The sequence below is a fragment of the Dromiciops gliroides genome, chromosome 6 (genome assembly GCF_019393635.1).
Source record: "Dromiciops gliroides isolate mDroGli1 chromosome 6, mDroGli1.pri, whole genome shotgun sequence".
NCBI classification, from domain to species: Eukaryota; Metazoa; Chordata; class Mammalia; order Microbiotheria; family Microbiotheriidae; genus Dromiciops; species Dromiciops gliroides.
Window position 1 is genome coordinate 230873575 of NC_057866.1, and position 21731 is coordinate 230895305.

The following is a 21731-nucleotide window of genomic DNA, read 5'->3' on the forward strand; positions in this document are numbered from 1 at the left end:
AGACTGCATTTCCTTACCATGACACTGGTATTTGCCTCCAATATACATGAGGTCAAAGCCTTTATGGCACTTGCAGATGTAGCTTCCAAAAGTGTTCACACATTGCCTAAATCTGGGGCACGAGGCTCTCCCTGTTGCACATTCATCCACATCTAGAAATACAAGCAATATGACTTTATACAAAGCAAGGACGGAAATTGCTTAATTCAGATCATATATCCCTACTGAAGCCTGCTCTGATGCTTCAGCACAGCATGGAAGTTGACCCTTGGCATTCTTGAAGGCTTTGCCAGGGATATGTAAGTCTGTCTTAACAAAGCCTTTGAAGGTGAGAAAAAACGTTTGTAAAGGCTGAGACTATGCATCTTTTGAGGTTGGATAAGTTCAAGCAGGCTCATCACTTGGCCGCTATTACTCATGAAATTGCATACACTAAGGCATAGAGGGTTTGCAATCTGTATTGGTAGATGGAGTGTTCCCAGTGATGAGATCAAAGATCTTTCTAAGATGTCATAAAAAAAGATCCAAACTGTCCATAGTTGAAAGTATCATGTAAAAAAAGCCTTCTAATGATTATAATGACAATATTTAGCTCATGACCATGCCATTCCTTCATTTATTAAGACCATTAAGTCTGTAGAGACACGAAAAGTACATAAGAGTAGTGGAGAGAGTGATGAATGTCAAGAAGACCAGGGTTCAAATCTTTCCTCTGACACCAGGTGAGACTGGAGAGAATGGGAACTTTTTTTTGCATTCTGAGTGATTAGTATAGTGCTTATTGATGAAATGACAGACCTGGGCAAGTCAGTCAATGCGATTGTGCTTGTCTAGGAAATAAACATTTATTAATTATAAGTTATATGTGCCAGGCACTATATTATTGTTGTTGTTGTTGTTCAGTCATTTCAGCCATGCCCTTGACACCATTTGGAATTTTCTTGGCAAAAATACTAGAAATGGCTTGCCATCTCCTTTTCCAGCTCATTTTATAGAGGAGGAATAGGCAAATAGGGCGAAGTGACTTGCCCAGGGTCACACAGCCAGATTTGAGGCCAGATTTGAACTCAGGAAGATGAGTTTTCCTAACTACAGGCCTGGCACTCTACCCACTGAACCACTTAGCTGCCCTGCCAGGCACTGGGCTAAGCAATTTATAAATGTTGTCTCATTTGATCTTATCAACTGACTGAGTGATGGGAATCCCCTGCTCTGAGGCTGAGAACTCCCACATTGAAATCATGAAATCCTTATGTACTCATAGTTACACTGCTCTGTACATGGTGGACACTTAATTTGTGGAATTCTGTAGCTCTTGGCACATATGGATTACTATGGATTTAAGCCATTATTTCCTCTTTTTCTCTAATTATAACCCATTCGTACAAGTATAGTTAGCCTCCCCTGTGCTCCACCTTCCATTGTATGCACCATTTACCCTTTACCAGAGAGCAGCTGTTCCATTTTCACTCACCCACACAGGTTCTCCCATCTGGCCCCAGCTGTAAGCCTGGGGAAGGACATCGGCAGCGCACATCCCCTTTCATCACATCACAGCCATACTGACAGTTTGCCATAGAGCATGACAGGGCACCTACAGGGAGATAAAGACTTGCTCACACAAGGCGGGAGAAGAAGATGGACCCCACTCCATGTAAGGCTGGTCCCTGGGGACTCTGGAGTAAAAACGATGAAAGTTTTCATTTAAAGAACTTTCAGATCAGATCTCCACAGGATATGTCAGAAGAAGAATGGAGGGACCCAGTTATCTGGATAACCCAGGCTTGTTTTCCCCCTTTCACCAGGCTACTATCTTAATTGTCTGATTCACTTTTCCAGCAAATGCTCATAAGAGTGTCTCCCCAGTGACCTACCAGTCTCATTCTAGGGCTGCTGTCCCTCAGACAGTCATTCATTCCAAGAAAACCTCAAGTTACCTCTGCACCACGCCAAAACCATTCTGTGCAACAAAGACTGAAGCCGACCCTTAGAAGCACGTGTAGCTTGCTTGGCTCATGCAATCCTCACACAGGCTTCTGAGTATTCTATAACTTTTCGGTCCACCTGACCCCAAACTGGGAGTATATTTGAAAGACACTAATGATATAAAATGAGACTCTCTACTACTCTTTTCTGCCTGCCTCGTTTAAGTGAGGAAGATACACCGGAAATTTATGTGTGGAGCAGGGTGCTGGACCCTCTCCACTTGGGCCAATATGTAACCTGAGAACAGGGGGCTTTGTTCTTTGCCTCTCTGTATTTCTTCTTTCCTGTTTTAAGATAAAGAAGTATTGAACTAGGCTGAAACATAGTGAATATTTATTTTGTGAGAGTAAGTCCCCAGAGGTCCAGAAGCTGAAGTCCATACCAGGTTTTGTGGATAGCTGAGTCAAAGGGGGAGGTAAGCCCTTAGTAACTTATTTCACCCAGCACAGTAGTGGATGGAAGGTGACCTAGAAGAACCTCAGTGACTTCTCCATTGTCTATGACTCATTCAGAAGCCATTTAAGGTTGAGCTTACTCTCTCCAGAGCCTGAGAGGGTGTTGAAGGATAGTTTGCCTCCCAGGGGTGGAGGGGAAATAGAATTTCTGTTCTTGTAGCAACTTCTCAATAAATATCCATTTGTAAAAGTTAATAGATGTTAATTGGTTAAAAGATACTGGAGTGATAATCACTGGGATATATTAATGATATAAGGGAGATATTCATCATAGAGATGAACATTGGGAAAACACACTCAAGGTTGGGTTTGAGTCCTTGGCATTAGAAAGACAATCCCCAGTCCCACTAGGCTCTCCTTAGAGACCTGAGGGGTTCAGCTCTAAGAATGTGACTCACGGAAGCAAATTGGGAGTTGGGATAAAGGCTCCAATTTTTATACGGGCTACACTTGTTTAGTCAGTTTTTTATAATCTACACACTTAATTCAATGAAAATTATTGCTGTGTCAGTTGTTTGGCATGGTGCAGACCCAGGCTTGATAAAGTTTTCAGGGCTGCATTTAGAGCTTAGAAACAAACTCAAATGTTAGAGGAAATAAAGATCTTAGACCCATTCAAAGTAACCATTTGAGGGGGGGGGGCTAGACATATAATTTTATCAATATAGGGAGCTCTCTTTATCAAAGTAGATCAACACCTTCTCTGCAGCTTCTAGTCAAGTGACCTGAGACACTGAGAGTTTAAGCCACTTGTCCAGGACAAGGAGCAGGACTCGAAATCAAATCTTTCCAACTTTGAGGTCAGCTTTCCATCTGTTATACCAATCTGCCTCTTAATAATAGGGAAAGTTAAAATTGTGGAGGTGGGGGTCATTGGTTTATGTTTTGCAAGCATTCAGGTTGTCTGATATAGAGCCAGAGGTTGGTTCCTGGCTTTATAAAGAATAAAGGAAGGGAAGGAAGGGGAGAGAAATGTAGCTATTTGTTTGGGAAATGTCATTAACCAAATATAATTCTATTCTTGTGTGGATTGTTCTAAGTACCAAGATATCCACCACATCAATTCCAAATGGCCGCTGGCAGTAAGTGAATGCTATACATTTATTCTGAGTGCCTCCAATTTGAATTTTAAGCCAGTATGCACTTTGAAACAACAAGCAAATTGAAATAAGCAAGTCCCTTTTGAGCTAGAATGAGGAGACACTCATGATGCAACTAAAGTACCTCACACACACACACACACACACACACACACAAACCCAACCCAAGAGCTAATCCCCCCCCTGCCGCCCCCCCCCCCCCCGCAAAAAAGGAAAAGGATTATTGACATACTTGAACAAGATCCATCCGGCATAAGCATGTACCCATTTAGACAGTAGCACTTGTAGCTGCCATAAGTATTCATGCAACGATGCTTGCAGGGTCTGGGCTTGAGACCGCATTCATTTAAGTCTAAAAAGAATAGGGAGAGAGATGGGGGTAGGAGCAAAGACAAATGACTTGCACATCAAACCTGAAATATTAACAACTCCCTATGGTGTGTGTGTGTGTGTGTGTGTGTGTGTGTGTACATGTGTGCATGCATACGGGGGAATACAGAAAAGGAGAGATAGCATGGGAACTGATCACTGAAGACTGAAGAAAGAAAGCCGTCCCTTTCTGACATTTTCAATCTTTTTGGAGTCTGAATCCCAGCTGGACTGATAGTGAACACAGGCTATTTTTATCTATAGCACAGAACTTTGTGCCAGAGGGAAGGACATCTGACCTTCCCGGGCCAGATGGACAGCCCATGTGGCTCACCCCCAAAGAGGAGCCCAAGAAGTATTCCCTATAAAAACTCAGCTGGCCTGACATTCAAAGAGAGCTGAAGGACACATATTAACCTTATAAGCAGAAATCTGGCTTTTGGTGAGAGAGGAAGGTAGGGACTGAGAAGAACAAATTGGTTGTTTTTATTAATCCATTTTACCCAATTTAGGGGAGCAGAATAGGCCAGACCTGCATTTCCACCTTAGGCTGAGTTGGCTGTTACCTTCCTCTTCCTAAGTCTTATTTTCTTTTTTAGCTTTTTTTCCTTCTTCTTCATATCTGTTTTTTTAAAGATACCTACCCAACTTATTTCACCAGATGAGAACAATTTGCTTAATGTCTAAATGCCTTCAGCTTTTCAGAAGAAAGATGTATCTTCAGAGCAAAAGCACCAACCTAATCCTGATATGTGACTTCTGGCTTTTTCTTTGGGCCAGACCTGTGATGTCATCAGTGTAGGAAGGGATGGATCTCCTTTCTTAATGCAGGCCAGTACCTTCTTTGCAGTTTAAGAAGCAGAGCTTCTTCAACTTTTTCCACTAGCAACCCCTTTTTGCCTGAGAAATTTTTACACAACTCCAGGTATGTAGATATATAAAACAGGTAGATAAATCAAACACTGCCAAATTTTTCATGTCCACCACATTGTTAAATGACCAACCCACAATTTAAGAAGCTTTGTCTTAGAAAGCTACCTGGGGTACTGAGATTAAGTGTATTTCTCATGGTCCCACAGCAGGTATGTTTTCAAGGTAGGACTAGAACTCAGGTTTTTCAGACTCCAAGGCAGGTTCTCTACCCACTATGCAAATCAGCTTCTCATTATTAAAGGTAGCAGTGTTATTCTTATTGTTTCATTTATCTACATTGTATCTATCTAAGATTAAAGACAGGATCTGGGTTCCTCACTTCAGCACATTAAAAAAAGCAGCAACTAAAAAAACACAAAACCCTTAGCAAATGTAATATAGGACATTAAAGGGGCAATGTGGAAATACTAATTTAGATATTAAAAACTGAGCATTATTGATTTCAGGTTTATTGGTTTAACTATGAACACACAATGAATTAATGAACTCCACATTATGAAAATTTCCACCTTCAAATCTTGCCCCAAGTGAACATAAAGCTCATAATGGGAAATAAACATTGTGAAATACTAATGTCAGGATTATAGACTTCATTAAAAAGAAATGTGACCAATTGTTTATTTTCTTTGGAACCACCAGTCTAAGCACTAAATTAACATAACTTCTATTGTTTATGGGCTTCTCTATTAGGAAATCTGGAATGTAGATTATCAATATATAACTGGCAAATCCTAATCTTTTTTTTTTAAATTAGTTCAGCTCAAATCTGAGCTTATGGCTTATTACAGATCTCTACATTTCATTTGACAAAGTGATTGGGTTACAGCAGTTTTTAAAATGACTAAATGATAGCTGCTCCTTACAAATCTTCATAGCCTGTTCAAAATCTGATTTTCTTCCACCCTACCTCACCAAAATGTTAACAGATATTAAATTAAGCTCCACTTCTTTCTTTTTTTTTCTGAGTGGGCTAGATGAAAATGGAAAGGATAAATGGAAAAAATCTTAACTTTGAGATTAGTTCCCATACCACTATTGTGGTCTCCTTTCCTACCTTGGAAAAACCCAAGGGGCCTCAGAACAAAGTCATATCTCAAAAGATTTCAGGAGGAAATGTTCATTGTGGAAGGGACCTGCCATATAAGCCATCATCTACAAAAATCTTTTTTTTCCCCCCTCTCTCCGATGGGTTGAAAAATCTCAATTAAAATGAATGAAGAGCAAGAAGAGGCTTCCCTTTCCCTTCTCATTCACTTCTAAATTGCCTTTTAATCTTTATTATAAATGAGACTCAAGGAACCACTTCTTATGACTGCTTTAAATTGGCAGAATGTTACAACTGATGAATCCCTGAAATTCATATCTAGCTTAAAATAGATGACTATCTATTTAGTGCTATAGATACAGCACTTAAACCTGAGCACTTCCTGTTGGAGGATGGCCTGATATCATGTTATCCACACTATACAAACTGGATGTTAAGTACAATTTTGTATCCTGACATTTTTCTTTTCTTTTCATATGGATGTACTCTATTGATAGTTACTTCTTGATGTAGCATATTTTTCCAACAGAAGCCTCCAAAATAATAAAGAAAAGCCACTAAAACTGACCCAGGGAGTGATTCTATCTGATAAATGTGAGAAATTTGTTGTCCAGATTCTTCTAACTTTACCAATAGGAGGGAAGTGACTTTTTTTTTTTTTTGGTGGGGCAATAAGGATTAAGTGACTTGCCCAGAGTCACACAGCTAGTGAGTGTCAAGTGTCTGAGGCTGAATTTGAACTCAGGTCCTCCTGAATCCAGGGCTGGTGCTTTATCCACTGTGCCCCCATAAGTGATTTTCAAAGGACTTAACTTTGATGAGGAAAGGGACTAGCCAGCTACAAGTCCTTCTCATACATGGTAGCTGCCTTCAACCTCTCCATGACCCCTGGGACTCAACAAGACTGTGAGTTGTAGAGATGCATTTTGTACAGTGAGTTTTCTCAAAAAGGATAAAACTATAGGTCTGGACCAAACTCCCCCAAATGGTTAAATACATTTAGGATTATTTAGCCACTTTTTGTGTTCTAAATGACCATTTTAGTAAACTGTCTTTCAGATGCAGCCACATTCTCCTTGGCACAAACTGGGTAGTTACAGATAGCAATAATTAAACATACATCCTTGAATTTGGATACTTTGTGTGTGTGTGTGTGTGTGTGTGTGTATTTGAACATATATAATACATTGTGGTCATCATTGTTCACTAATTTTTTTTCAGTCATGTTCGACTCTTTGTGACTCCACTTGGAGTTTTCTTGCAAAGATATTGGAGTGGTTTACCATTTCTTTTCCTCTCATTTTACAGTTGAAGAAACGGAGACAAACAGGGCTAAATGACTTGCCAGGGTGACACAGCTAATACGTGTCTAAGACCAGATTTGAACTCAGAAAGATGGGTCTTCCTGACTCCAATCCAGGTACTATATCCACTGTGCCACCTAGCTGCCCCTATTGTTTTTTGTTTGTTTGTTTGTTTGCTTTTTGGCTTTTTTAAGGTTAGGACTTTATTAATCTAGAAAGTGTGGTGATAAACAATAAGGGATTCAACAAAGTACAGAACAGAGATTACATATCTATTTCTAGATAGATATATAATATATATAATATAATGTAGATATAATATATATTCATATGTATACATTAGTATAACTCATTCCAATTACTTGTTTCCTTCTACAATTTATAGCTCCTAAAAATAGGTATATAATATATGAAAGGAGCATGGCAGAGTGTATTGAGTCTCACAACCAGCAAGACGTGGGTTCAAGTTCAGCTTCTGACATATATTGGCTATGAGACCCTGGGCAAGTTACTTAACCTCTCAGTATCCCAAGGCAAATCTTGAAGGTCATAAGTTTTAGAACAGCTGTTGATCTTTACTGATAGAAGGAGTTTCTTCATGAGGTAGTCATAGATCAGGAAGATGTATGTATGTATGTGTGTGTGTGTATTTGTATTCCTTGGGGATATAGACATACATTGAAGTATGAAAAGACTATTCTTCAAATGGCACACAAGACATTCTAAAAAAAAAGTTTAAAGCAATTTGAGAAAACTGTAGCTAACAATTTGTTGACAGCACTGAATGATTCTTCCTGACAACTGGCAATACCTTGATACTTACCAGTGACTGAAATTGTTTCTTCTTCTGACACATACACGTATCTCCTAAAAAACCCTCAAGCTGTCATTCACAGAGGTCACTGTGGAATGTCTGAAGTTGAATGTCAACAATAACCAGTGACTGTCAACATTCACTAAAAAGTTTGGCATTTACTTCAACAGGGTGCTTCCAAAGTCCCCGTATTATAGTGTCTGCCCCTCCCCACCAACTGCCAAGATTGTAAATTACTTCTTCCATCACTTTCTGGAGAAATGGTTTCTATTCTTATATTTTTAGGATGGATTTTTTTTTTTGCTTTATCAACTTGTCACAGTGTGGACTGCCTGAATTAAGTGCCATATTCAATATCGGCTGATGAATTATATATATATATATATATGTTGATATAATAATATACTGATGAAAAGTCCTATAATAGTTAAGTCAATGTTGAACTTCAAATGCTATAGGATGCCTGAATTTTTAGTAAATGATCCCATTCAAGGAAGGAAGGAAGAAAGGAAAGAATGGAGGGAGGGAAGGAAGGAAAGATGAAGGGAAGGTGATTGGAAGGAAGTGAGCATGGGAGGGAGGGAGGTAGAAAAGAAAGGAAGAGAGAAATGACAAAGAGAAAAGAAAGAAAGAGAGAAAGGAAGGAAGGCTGGATGGATGGAAGGAAGGAAGACATAGTCTAGGAATTGGGAAATGAACACCAAAAATCTATAAAAGTTCAAAAGATTTTATGTTTTTAAAAATATATTAAATATATTGAAAGATTTTATTTTTTAAAAATATATTAACTTCATTCTTGTTCCTTTAGAAATTTAAAATGGGATATGAATTATAATGAAGGATGGGGATAAAAGGGTGTTTAATGAATCCCATTATGTTATAGAGTCACCTACTTAATTCAAAACTAGAGAATTATATAGTTAAGCCACTTAAATCATAGTGCTGCAATTTTGTACACAATATAGAAATGGCATGTATAACCATGACGAACACATTACAAATGCCACAGGTCAAAGCAAGTTGGGTGGTTCAGGTGCTTGAAAGAAAAAGCAGGGTCAGGAGATAAGCGCAGGCTGCAGAGCCATATTATTATTTCATTTCAGAAAAAGAAGAGAAAATGTGAGTGCCAAACAAGGCCAAAGATCTTTGGATAAGATTCATATAGAAGCCTCTCAATCTTCAGTGTATATTGGATTACATGTCACTGTGAGAAGGACTTGGGTTCAAGTTCAGCCTCTGACATATTTTAGCTGTGTGGCCCCTAGGCAGTAAATTAACCTCTCAGTGGCCCAAGCAATTCTCTCATGAATTTTAGAGAGGGAACTCCCTTCACTCTGTTGTAGTTTACAACCTATCTATACATTTTGATCCTATGGATTATATCCTATATGTTATCAAGAAGACTATTTTACAAAAAATCAATGGTTTTTGTAGCTTTGGACTTAAACTAGAGATAGTTTGGGAGTACCAGCTGTTTACTTTTGAACAGGTTCTGATTTAAGCATAGTGGGAGGAAGTCAAATAGCAATATGTAAATTTTAATCATCTAATGATGTTAAAATGCATCATCAAAATCTTACTGAAAAAAATTCCATGCCCACCATTGCTGACTCTGGGTCTCTATTGTCCTAAAGTTCTTAACATGTCATCTTAACCATGTCATCTTATCCCTTTCAATTTCTTGTATACATTGTTTTCCTAAACTCTTTCAGGTGATGGTTAAGTAATTTAATTATTTCACTCTAATGTGTTCAGAGTGACATATTCCTCACCATGGTAAATACTTTTTTTTTTTTTTTGCGTGGGGCAATGAGGGTTAAGTGACTTGCCCGGGTTCACATAGCTATTAAGTGTCAAGTGTCTGAAGTTGGATTTGAACTCAGATCCTCCTGAATCCAGGGCTGGTGCTTTTGCCACCTAGCTGCCTCTCTTTCCCACATTAGAATGTAAGCTCCTTGAGGACAAATAGTGACCCTTTTGTGCTTGAATTTGTATCTTTGTCATTTATCATAGCACTTGGCACATAGTAAGCCCTTAATAAATGCTTGCTGACTAACTCCTTGTGCAAAGTCTAAATGCATTAAATATTCCAATTGCATTTTGGTAGTATTCATCTATACTCTCTGCAAGTTCCTGAGTTTATGTCTTGATGAAGGACATAGTCTCTCAGAAAAGAAATTATGTATTATAAAATACACATTAGACTTGGGAAATTGGCTTATGATCTGTTTATTAGATGGCTTAATAGTCAATATTCAAAAGAATATTGGGAAAAAAGAATCTGGAAAAAGCTGGTTCTTTGATGACAAAGCCCTATCCACATAGTCTCTTTCTAATGCTATGATGCTGTCACTGGCCTTTTACATGAAAACCAAGTTATGATGCCTAAGACCTAAGAGAATATTTTAGAAAGCGTTGCAATGCCCTGGAAGAAAAGTACAGCAAGAGTGATTATGTTGATGCATGGAAAAGAGTTGAACACGGAACCTGTTCATAGAGCACAGAAGGGAGGAACCAGCAGGAAACAGCTGTCCATTGGCTGGCTGCACATGCTCAGGGACTTCAGGCCTGGCTCTAAGATGGCAGCAGAAATCAGCAGATCATTCTTCGAGGACATTTGCAAGAAGTTGTACTATGTAATGGAAGCCGTGCAGGTGGAAGATGCAGACCACCTGAAATAAAGCACTTTCTCACCCCTTGAAGGTAAATTCGTTGCATGAAGATCCAGGGGGTGGACGTAAGGCTGTTCACTGCGCTGGTCAAGAGGGGTTGGATAGAGGTGGTCATCTTCACATCAGGAAGAAGGTGATAAAAGTCAAAAGACCAACTCTTTGAAATGATCAAATTTCTTATCTCTAAAATACCTCCCCATAAGTATAAATTGCATCACTTTTTTTTTTAAAGCAGCAGGTTTCATTGGATGGGGAATTGAAAAATAACTTTGACATTGGACAAAGAATACTTGATAATTCCCTTCTATGTTCCATCATTACTGTCTTATACTCAAATACGGCAATATCATAAAATCATTCATTTTTATCATATTTAAATTTGCAAAGCATATTCACAGGCATTGTCTCCTTTGAATGTATGTTACATAACATTCTCACAAACAATCATGTCAGGAATACATCTCTTAAATCAGTGTTTTTGTGGTCTAGAGTGGTCTAGGGATTCCTGTGAGTCCTCAATATCCTTTTAGGGAGTCCGTGAGGTCAAAACAATTTTAGTAACAATACTAAGACATTTCCATTTTTATATCACAAATATCAATAGATATTACACTAGCTACCTAGATACAAATAGCTAGATAGATATAAACATAAACTCTTTGGGGTCCTCTATAATTTTTAAGAGGGTAAAATGGTCCTGAGACCAAAAAGTTTCAGAACTGCTATTCTAAACGATTCAGTCAAGACATAAAAGTATAAGACAAAAAATCCACACTTTCTAACCATCAACATGGAAAAACCATCTACCCAAGTCATTCCCTTTCACATACTCTTGATTTCAACAAAAACTGTACTATCTGTTCTCCATTTTCAAGTATTTACACATGCCTAACACAAACTCTCTCATACTCTAGGATAAGATCCATTTTCTCCTTCAAGGTATCAATTCTTCCACGAAGCCTTCCCTGATATTACTCACTAAAATTAGTATTCAGTCCCTCTTCAAATTTTCCTAAGGTACTACCAGCTATGCCTTATATTATGCTTATCTATGTATAGGTCATATCTCCTCAACAGATTTTGGGGTTGCATTGTCAGCATTGCATCTTCAGTGCCTTTCACATTTTGTACTTAATAAACATTGGTTGAATTGACTTGAATTGCATCCAAACTGTTTTTTAGGTAAACCATTAAAAATATATTTAAGAACTATGCAACAGTAATTCACATCACTGACATTTCAGGGTTACAAATATATGCATAATTTCCTTTTTTAAAGCCCCATTCTGAGGATCAGGAGGTATCACCAATATTTTCATTCAAGATTCAGGGATGATCTTATGTTAAAGTTACTTTTTATTTATGCATATAAGAGAGATTTACATTGAAAAGGTGAATGCTGCCCTTCTCAGCTTCCCAAAAGCATAGCAAGAAGGTTGAGAATCAAAGTTAAAAATTCAATAAGACAACAAACCCTTATTCTCAGATTCTCACAGCTTGTTTTCACACCAAATTAAATGCCTGATACAAAATGAATCTCAGTTCCTGGATAAGAAAACACAAACACACTTCTCATATTAGCAAGGTCAGAGGCAAATGCTGTCATTGTTGACAAACTAAAACAGGGGTTAAAGTGCACAGATGGTTATCCTTCAGAAAAATGATCATCTTTCAGATGAAACCCATCTGTCAGCCAAAGGTCACTGTCTGGTCTTGAGATACCAAAGGCCGATCTTTTCATCAGCATGCAAGAATCCGGCAAGATGAAACACAAAACCATGTTGAAATTACAACAGTAATACGAATTTAGACATTCCTCCTTTCTCCCATGATGATCCCGACACATCTGTCTGTGAATTCATTGGCACCATTTTCTAATTCCTCGAAAGGCAGACATTCATAATATAAAATTTCACATTTTAAGTATAGGAGAATTGTATTGGAGTATATGAGTAGAGTGTTGCTTCTTTGTGGAGGGGGGTGGAGTAGTACTCTATTAATATTACTCTATTGGCATTATAGGAGGAATTCAGGGGAACAGAATACACTGACCAGTGAATGCTTTCAGAGATTGGGTTAGAACATCATTCCTGTGAGAAGAACCAAGTGCTCTCTGTGGTATCTTCAGTGACTGCTCCAAGGCTGTGGTTTTCATATTTTATCTCAGAGGGGAGAACAAACCTCCAACAGCAGATTCACACTAAGCTCCACAGTTGCTAAATTAAGTCACTTGGAAGCATAACCTGACTTCCTGCTTGAGATGGCTGCCCTGTAAGCATTTTGTAACTCAAGATGCTTTTCCCAGGCTGTCTGTATGAGGGCATGGGGGTGGGGCTGTGTGTGGGGGGGAAACGGGAAGAGGAAAGAGGGAGGGGGTTCTTAAAAGGTATGGCTCTTACCAGAGTTATTCCTTGGTACTGCTGCCTCCAGTTTTGAATTAAAACCTACTTTCCAAACTCAGTGTAGTTTTTTGTTAAGTCTGATTCAGTGTGAAGAGATACTCTTGAAGCTTTCCCAACCCCCTGTGACTTTCTCCCTCCTACAGAAAAAGTTTCATACAGTAGTAATTTCCCACACACATTGAATATATGTGTATATAAAAATTTGTGTATATCTAATATATAGAAATATTTGTATGTATGCATATGTGGACAATATATGTTTAAAAACCTATAGATAACACTTTCAAAAAGCAAGACTTTTGGGGGAAGGAATATGCTTCAACATAGTCCTAAAGTTTATAGTAGAGGTGCACCCTATACAAAGATCAAGTTCTAAAATTAGTGAGTCAGGGGAAAATCTGAAAATCCCCATACTGTTCTCTCTCTCTCTCTCTCTCTCTCTCGCTCTCGCTCTCGCTCTCTCGCTCTCTCTCTCGCTCTCTCTCTCTCTCTCTCTCTCTCTCCACAGTAGGCTACTAAAGTGAACAGTCTCTAGCACGAAGGAACAACCCAGGTGAGAGAAGTTAGCAAGACAGACCTGTAACTTTGGAGGGCATCTCCAAATTTATGATCTTATGATCCAAGATTCCCTTTAAGGGTTCAGTCATCAGGCTGGGACAAAGTGGGGCTGTCCGGGGTGCCAACCTCCCCCCACCCCCATTGCTCACTTGCTCCCCCAGGCACCCTGTCCCATATTCAACTCCAGAAATGTGCCTTTATTTACTTAGGTTTCCTGTTAACTTTTATGGATTTTCAGTGGTATTCATTTACCTATTCCCAGTCAATAACTTTTTTGGAGGAAGGGAGTGGGATCATTTTTTATAAGTTCAGCAGTTTCCACTGAAGGAAGAAGATACTTGACATCAAAGGCAGAGGATATAGGTTTGTGTCTATCTCACATACTTATTCTAGGGCATATGTTCACTGAGCATAATAGTGAACAGAATGGCAGAATTCCTCTTCTCCCCCAGCAATATTATTAATATTTTTTCTCTCTCTCTCTCTCTCTCTCTCTCTCTCTCTCTCTCTCTCTCTCTCTCTCTCTCTCTCTCTCTCTCCTCTCTTCTCCTCTCCTCTCCTCTTCCTCCTTTCTCCTCTTCTCTCCTCCTCCCTACTTCTCTTCTTTTCCCTTCTCTTCTCATCCTCATTTCTCCCCTCTCTTCTTTTTATCCTTCCTTGTTTCCTTCTCTTCTCCTTTCTCTCCATCTTTTCTTTCTTCCTCTTTTCTCTCCCTTTCTTCTTCTGTTTTCTTCATTTCTCCCATTCCTTTCATTCCTCTCTTCTCCCTATTTTTCTTTTTGCTTTCTCCCTCTCCCTCTCCTTCTCCTTTTTCCTCTTCTCTTCCTTATTTCTCTCTCCTCTTCCATTCTTTCTATCTCCTCTCCCCCTCCTCATCTCCCTTTTCCACCATTTCCTCTCTTCATCCTCTTTCTCCATCTCTCTTCCTCTTTCCCCCTCTCTTTCCCTCTCCTGATCCTCATTCTTTCCCTCTCCTCTGAAATTTAAAGTTATGCCTCTCATCTGCCCAGATAGCAGAGCAGTTCTCTCCAGCCTGGCACAGATCCTAGGGCCAAGGAGCTGAATAATAGCCCTAAAATGCTATACCTGACATCTTGTGGAGCTATTTGCTCCTCCTGAGGCATACAAAACCACCAAGGGTCTTCAGCAGCCCTGACAAATTCATTAACAAGCAGCTAATAGGCATCTAATGATGACTATAGCAAACATTCAGCACTAGGGTCACAGAGATTAAATATAACATAGCACATGCCCTTCCAATCCAGTAAAGAGAGAAGACAACTATAATGCAAGTTAGAATATACCAAGTGCAGAAGGGAGATCAGAGAGACACAACAATAACAGTAGCAAATAACAGCTAGTATTTATATAGCATGTGATAGTTTTCAAAGCTATCTCATTTGAATCCATGAGACATTAAAGTCAAGCTCTGGAGATCAAGGAAGACTTCATGAAGGTGACACCTGAGGTAGCTCTTCAAGAAAGGGAAGGGTTTTAACCACTGGAAACATGGGGAATTCAATTCATTTGGAATGCACAAAAGAATGGAGTTAGAAATGACTGGAAAAATAGGGGGGAGGATGAGTAGTTCGGTTTGACTGTAACGTCATATGTAACATCAGTCTGTAAAGGTAGGTTAGAGTCAGACTGTGAAGGAGGGTCTAGAACATCAGTCTAAGGTGTCTTTATCTTCATAGGCAGTAGACAGACTGCAAGGGAATAAGACTATCAGAATTTTTAGGCTGTTTATCTTTAGCACATTGTTGCTATTGTACACCATGTACCTGGGGTTCTTCTCACTTTGCTCTGCGTCACATACCTGTGTTTTGGGGTTCTTGATAAATTATTTTGATTTTATTGGTATATTTTGTTTTAGATTGCCTACGTGTAAGAGGTAGAATTTAAACTCAGCTCTTCCTGACTCAGTGAAGACTTTCTCTACTACATCCTGTTACCTATCTCCCAATGGCATTTCCCCCACAGCTCACTCAAACCCTGAGAAAAGAATTCTGCAGGAGCCTCACTTCTACTGGTATTATGGAAAATGCCTCATCCCCTCGAAATGATTACTTTCATTCACAGGGCATGCAGAACTAGGGCTGCTGGAGCAGGTTCTGACTAACTGGAACACAATGTGAAGGGGGTTGGGGGGCAAGGAAGAGCAAAAAAGAGTGGGGAGGAGGAGTAAGGGAAGCCAAAGAGAAAGATAAGACAGGAGGGGGAGGAGGAAGGGGAAGGTTGACAAGCCGGTATTTTATAAAGATTATTCTATCAGGGATTTGGAGGATGAATGGAAAAGTGAAGAGTTTGGAGTCAAGATGACTAGTTGGGAGAGTCTTGCTCAGGTAAGAGGTAAGGAGGGACTGAACCAGGATAACAATTGAGATGGAAGGGAGCGGGTGGCTGTAAGAGATAGAGGGAAAAGTAGACCAGATGTGGCTTATTGGGGTGGGGGTGGGGTGAAGGAGAAAGCAAAGGTTCTAATCCTGGGCAACTAAAAGACTGGCTATGTAAAGAATGTAAGGATGAAGGAAAAGCCATTTTCTCAAGCACTTAGTATGTGCCAAGCTCTGTATTAAGTGCTGGTGTTGCAAATACAAAAAGTAACATAGTCTCTACCTTTAATATGCTTATGTAGTAACAGAGGAAGACAACACACATAGGGGAATGTTGGCCAAGGAGAGAGGGAGGTTTTACTCTAGGAAGTCATAATAGTGGTGGTGATGATAATAACACCTTTCATTTTTATATACCACTTCAAAGCACTTTACACACACAATCTCATTTGATAAGAAGGATTTTGAGGAGAAAATTAATTCATTATTGCATATGTTGAGCTTAAGGTATTGGTAGTAGAGGTTACTATTAGAGATGAATAGATCACTGGTCCTGGATTATGGCCTGAATTCAAATCTGGCCTCATACACTTCCTAGCTGTGTGACCCTGGGTGACTCACTTAACCTGTGTCTACCTCAGTTTCCTCAACCATAAATGGAGATAATATCATTTACCTCTCTGGATTGCTGTGATGATCAAATGAGATAATATTTATAAAGTACTTAATACCAGGTACTATACAATCAACACACATTTATTAATTGGATCATGGATTTTGAGTTATCTGAAGCATTAGAAACCACCCTTGCAAACCCTTTGTAGATGAGGCAACTGAGCTTTAGCATTACATAAATAATAAATAACAGAACTACTTTTAGAACCCATCTCCTTTGTCTTCAAAACCAGTGCTCTCTCCATATACAACCATACCTAGAAGAGAGAATAAGTAAGGAGCAGAGGACTGTAGTTCATGGCTAAAGGTAAAGATTTGGGGATCACCCACATAGAGATAATAGTTGGAGTCATTAAGAATGGCCAAGAGAGGGCAGCTAGGTGGTGCAGTGGAATGAGCACTGGCCTTGGATTCAGGAGTACCTGAGTTCAAATCTGGCCTCAGACCCTTGACTTTTACTAGCTGTGTGACCCTGGGCAAGTCACTTAACCCCAATTGCCTCACCAAAAAGAAAGAAAGAAAGAAAGAAAGAAAGAAAGAAAGAAAGAAAGAAAGAAAGAAAGAAAGAAAGAAAGAAAGAAAGAAAGAAAGAAAGAAAGAAAGAAAGAAAGAAAGAAAGAAAGAAAGAAAGAAAGAAAGAAAAAGAAAAAAGAGTGGCCGAGAGAAGAAGTTGAGGACAGAACCTTAGAAGACTTCTACTCTCAGGGAAGAGGGATAGAAAGAAGAATCAGGGCCAACTGAGGAGTGATTATAAAAGCCAGGCAGACAATCAGGAAAGAGCAATGTCACAGAATCCAAGAGAAGAAAAAATATGAAGGAAGGGATGGTCAGCAGAGTCAGGAAAGATGGCTATGATGTGCAAGGACTCCTGCTGGGTGTTTTGGGGAATATCAAAATTAATCAAATCTGAAAATTATTCTAGAAAAAAGCCTGTAATCTATCAATTAGAAAGTTGCCATAGTTTTCCATAGGATTAGAACTTATCCCTTGGATCCATTGGGGCAATTTACTACATGCATTTTGCTGATTCTACTCTGTCCTCTCCCCATCCCCAACTCAATTCTCCCTGCTACCATCTTAAATCCACCATGGCTATCTCCGTGCTTTGTTGCACATTCATTCCTATCACATTTACCAAAAGAAAGCAGAGAGAGAGAGATTTTTTAGACATGCACATGGAGGTGTGTCAGCTTTATATAGTCAGTTGGGATTTTTATTTCAAAAGCTAGATGTTTTTTAATTTTGATTCTTATAACTTATGCTAGATATCAATATAATTTCTTTTCTTTTCTTGCAAGTGTAAAAATGCTGGTTCACAAGTAAAAACAGCATCTGACTCTCCTTCTCCAAAAAGTACCATAAAAGGACTGTTTTGGGATCTGATATTTGAACCCAGTATATTAAAGTTCTCTGATGAAAACCAGGAGCACACATAAGGAAGAAGTCCATTGTAAACTGATTTCCTCATGCTAAGAGACAAGAGACCTGAGTTCTGTGAGTAGCCTAAGTAGTTTGGAAGTGTTTTATTTAAAGTCTTAGTAGCCATCACAAAGCAAATTAAAACTCACTTCCTGAAATCTCAGAAGTGGCTTATTAAGCACACTTCTCTGAAGCACGGCTCTGACATTTAGGGACACGTTTGTAAGGCATTGACATACATAGCCACAGTACTTGGGACCGTGTGAAAGTATTAAATGAGGGTTCTAATATAAAAACAGATTCTACAGTAACCAAAGCCTGACCTGCTACTACTTGTGAGTATTAGCCAGCAGGGAAGAGCAAACAAAATGAGATGGTAGTTTTAAAGAAACAAATATGAGATACACACTCTAATATGTAAGATATCAAATTCTCAAATTGATGAGGATCAAATGAGATATTCTATATATGGTGCTCCATTACCAATATACTGTTTTACCATTGTTCTTTTGTGGTTGATTCTGTCAAGGTCTAACTCCATATGCAGATCCTGGGAACAATTATTTACCAGTTCCCAAGTTATTCTCCCTCCTTTTTCAGTTCCTGGTCTTACTCTTCATCCCAGCCCTTTATATTTAGAAACTTCAACTTCCAAGTTGATGTCACCTCCGATATCTTTGCTTGCCAGCTCATGAGCCTCTGCAGTTCTAATATATCCATTCATTACATTTCAGACATATAAAAATGACAGTGAGAACATTACTCATTCACAAAGGTTCCACACTCACAAGCCACAGTCCTAAAATTCATCTCTGGCATTTAGCCATAGCCAGCTCATTCTCCATCCTCAGCTCCACTCCTAGTAACTATATCCTTCTTTCCCAGGTCATCATCCTTGCTTGAGTCTTACCACAAAATGCAGACCCTTTTATTAACCAGTTTAACTTTCACTGCCCTGAGTCATTGGATCCTTTGTCCCATCATCCTATTGCCAATCATTCCTTTCCAAAACTCAGCCCAGCATTATTACTATCATTCATCTCACAAGTTGCTGAATGCCAATAGGGAAAGTTGCACAACTATGCTGATTGAGTCCATTACAAATTTATGTTATCCATTCTATCTTATTTTTTGTATATTATTATTTTGTTAAACATTTCCCAATTTCATATATATATATGTATTTTAATATTTATTTTTTTGAGTTCCAATTATCCACCTCCTTCCAGCCCCTTCCCTTTCCACTGAGAAGGCAAACAATTATACATGTGAAATCATGTAAAACAAATTTCTGCATTAGCTATATTTTTTAAAGCAAGAAAAAGATAGTGAAAACATTATGCTTTAATTTGCACTCAGACATCAGTTCTTTTTCTGGAGGTAGACAGTATTTTTTATCATGAGTCCTTCAGAATTGTCTTGGATCATTGTATTGATCAGAGTAGCCAAGTCTTTCATCATTAATCATCATTACACTATTGATGTTATGGTGTACAATAATCATCTGGTTCTGCTCACTTCACTCAATGTCATTTATGTAAGTCTTTTCAGGTTTTTCTGAAATCTTACTGCTCATCATTTCTTATAGCACAAAAGTATTCAATTACAGTCAAATACCACAACTTGTTCAATTATTCCCTAATTGATGGGCATCCCCTCAATTTCCAATTCTTTGCCACCACAAAAAAGAGCTGCTAGAAATATTTCAGTACATATAGATTCTTTCCCTTTTTCTTTCAGCTCTCTTGCATACAGATCTAGATTTAGTTTAATGTGAACAAAATTATCTATTTTACCTCCTGTGATCCTCTCTTTCTCTTCTTTGATCATAAGCTCTTCCCTTATTCATAGATTTGACAGGTAAGAGATCCCATGCTTCTCTAATCTGCTCATGATATCACCTTTTACCCATTTTGACCTTATCTTGATATATAGTGAATTCTTGGTCTATGCCTAGTTTCTGCCAAAATACTCTCCATTCCCTACCAATTTTGGTTGAATGGTGAGTTCTTGAACCCAAAGCTTGGGTCTTTCAGTTTATTAAACACTAGATTACTATGGTTATTTACTACTGCGTCTTGTGTACTTAATCTATTCCATTGATCTACCACTCTATTTCTTAGCCAGTACCAGATTGTTTTCATGATTATCACTTTGTAATATTGTTTGAAATCGGGTACTGCTAGGCTATCTTTCTTTACATTTTTTTTCATTGATTCTTTTGATATTCTTGATCTTTTGTTCTTTAAGATAAATTTTGTTATTTTTTCTAGCACTGTAAAATAATTCTCAGGTAGTTTGATTAGCACTGAATATGTAAATTAAGTCAGGGAAAATTATAATTTTTACTTAGCCTACCCATGAAAAATTAATATTTCTCCTGTTGTTTAGATCTGTCTTTATCAAGGTGCAAATTCTATCCTTACTTCCCATCACTACTTCTGCATTTATTTTTCCTATTTCTTCCTTCTATTATCCATCTTCAACTAGGTCCTCACTGCTTCCCATCAGTCTGTTTATTATTTCCTGATTTACTCTTTATCATTCTCCCCACTGTGACTATTCCAAACTATTGATATTCTTGATCTTTTGTTCTTTAAGATAAATTTTGTTATTTTTTCTAGCTCTGTAAAATAATTCTCAAGCCATGAGCAGACCACCACATCCTTCCTCCCTCTCAGTAGATGGAGAAATGAGGTGGCCTTTTGCTTTACGAGTTCTGCTTTTTATCTTATCCATTCCCATCTCCTCCAATAACTTGTGCCTTCATCCATTTTCTCTTCTCCTAATTTCTGACTTCTCTTCAAGACTCCATCCCTGATGCATATGCATATGAGCATGCCCAAATCTCCCCTAGCCTTGAAAATCTTTACTTGACTCTACCATTCTTTAAGTGGTCATTATTTATGTCTCCTTTCCCCATTCAAACTTTGAGAAAAAGCTCTTCTCTTCAACCATTTATATTTAACTATCTGACATTTACTTATATCTAGTCTCTTTATGTTAATTTATATATACATATATATGTATATATAATGTATTTAAAGGTACCTATCTATCCTTGAGGTATGTGTATTTATATTTATGTCTGCATACATACAATACACATGTCTGTAAATGTATCTATCTGTACATACACACATATACATACATATGTATAGATCCATGTGTATAAATGTGTTGTTTCATTCTTCATATATGTATCCCTAATAGTATCTGGCATATAGTAGATACTATGTTTTTGATACAAATGTTTTAGGTTGATTACTTCCTAGAGGAAGCCTCCCAGTTTCATCCTCAGCACGTCCAAAGGAGATTTAATTACAGCATCATAGATCTTAGAATTTCAAGGATCTGAAAAAAATTAGCAGCAGACAAGGTGTCATTATCCCCATTTTAAAACTAAGACCATTGAAACCCAGAGAGGTAGAGTAACTTGTGGAACCTCCTGTGGGGTTCTTTCCACTCCATCCTATTGCTTTTCAAAACTTAAAGTAAAGTTTTGGAAAAGAATCAAAGGGATAAAGCTGCTTTTTCTGTTTTAAGACCAAGTCAAAAAACACAGGACTAAAGCATCAACGAGTTACATCTAAAAGGGGTCTCAGAGTCCATATAGTCCTACCTCCTCATTTTACAAATGAGGAAACTGAGACCCAGGGAGAC

The 21731-nt window shown here is 38.4% G+C and overlaps 1 protein-coding gene across 4 annotated transcripts in view; it reads right to left on the minus strand.

Annotated features, from left to right (window-relative positions):
- The window catches only part of NPNT (nephronectin), a 113784-nt gene that overhangs the window by 40492 nt on the left and 51561 nt on the right, over positions 1-21731 (minus strand). For 2 of the 4 annotated variants that reach the window (XM_043972994.1, XM_043972995.1), the window contains 4 exons: positions 10701-10793; positions 3774-3893; positions 1475-1594; positions 18-152 (listed from right to left, as the gene is read on the minus strand). In XM_043972994.1, coding sequence (XP_043828929.1) covers positions 18-152; positions 1475-1594; positions 3774-3893; positions 10701-10793 — 468 coding nt within the window. The remainder of the gene's footprint in view (positions 1-17; positions 153-1474; positions 1595-3773; positions 3894-10700; positions 10794-21731) is intronic. The other 2 variants (XM_043972996.1, XM_043972997.1) reach the window with 1 other exon arrangement.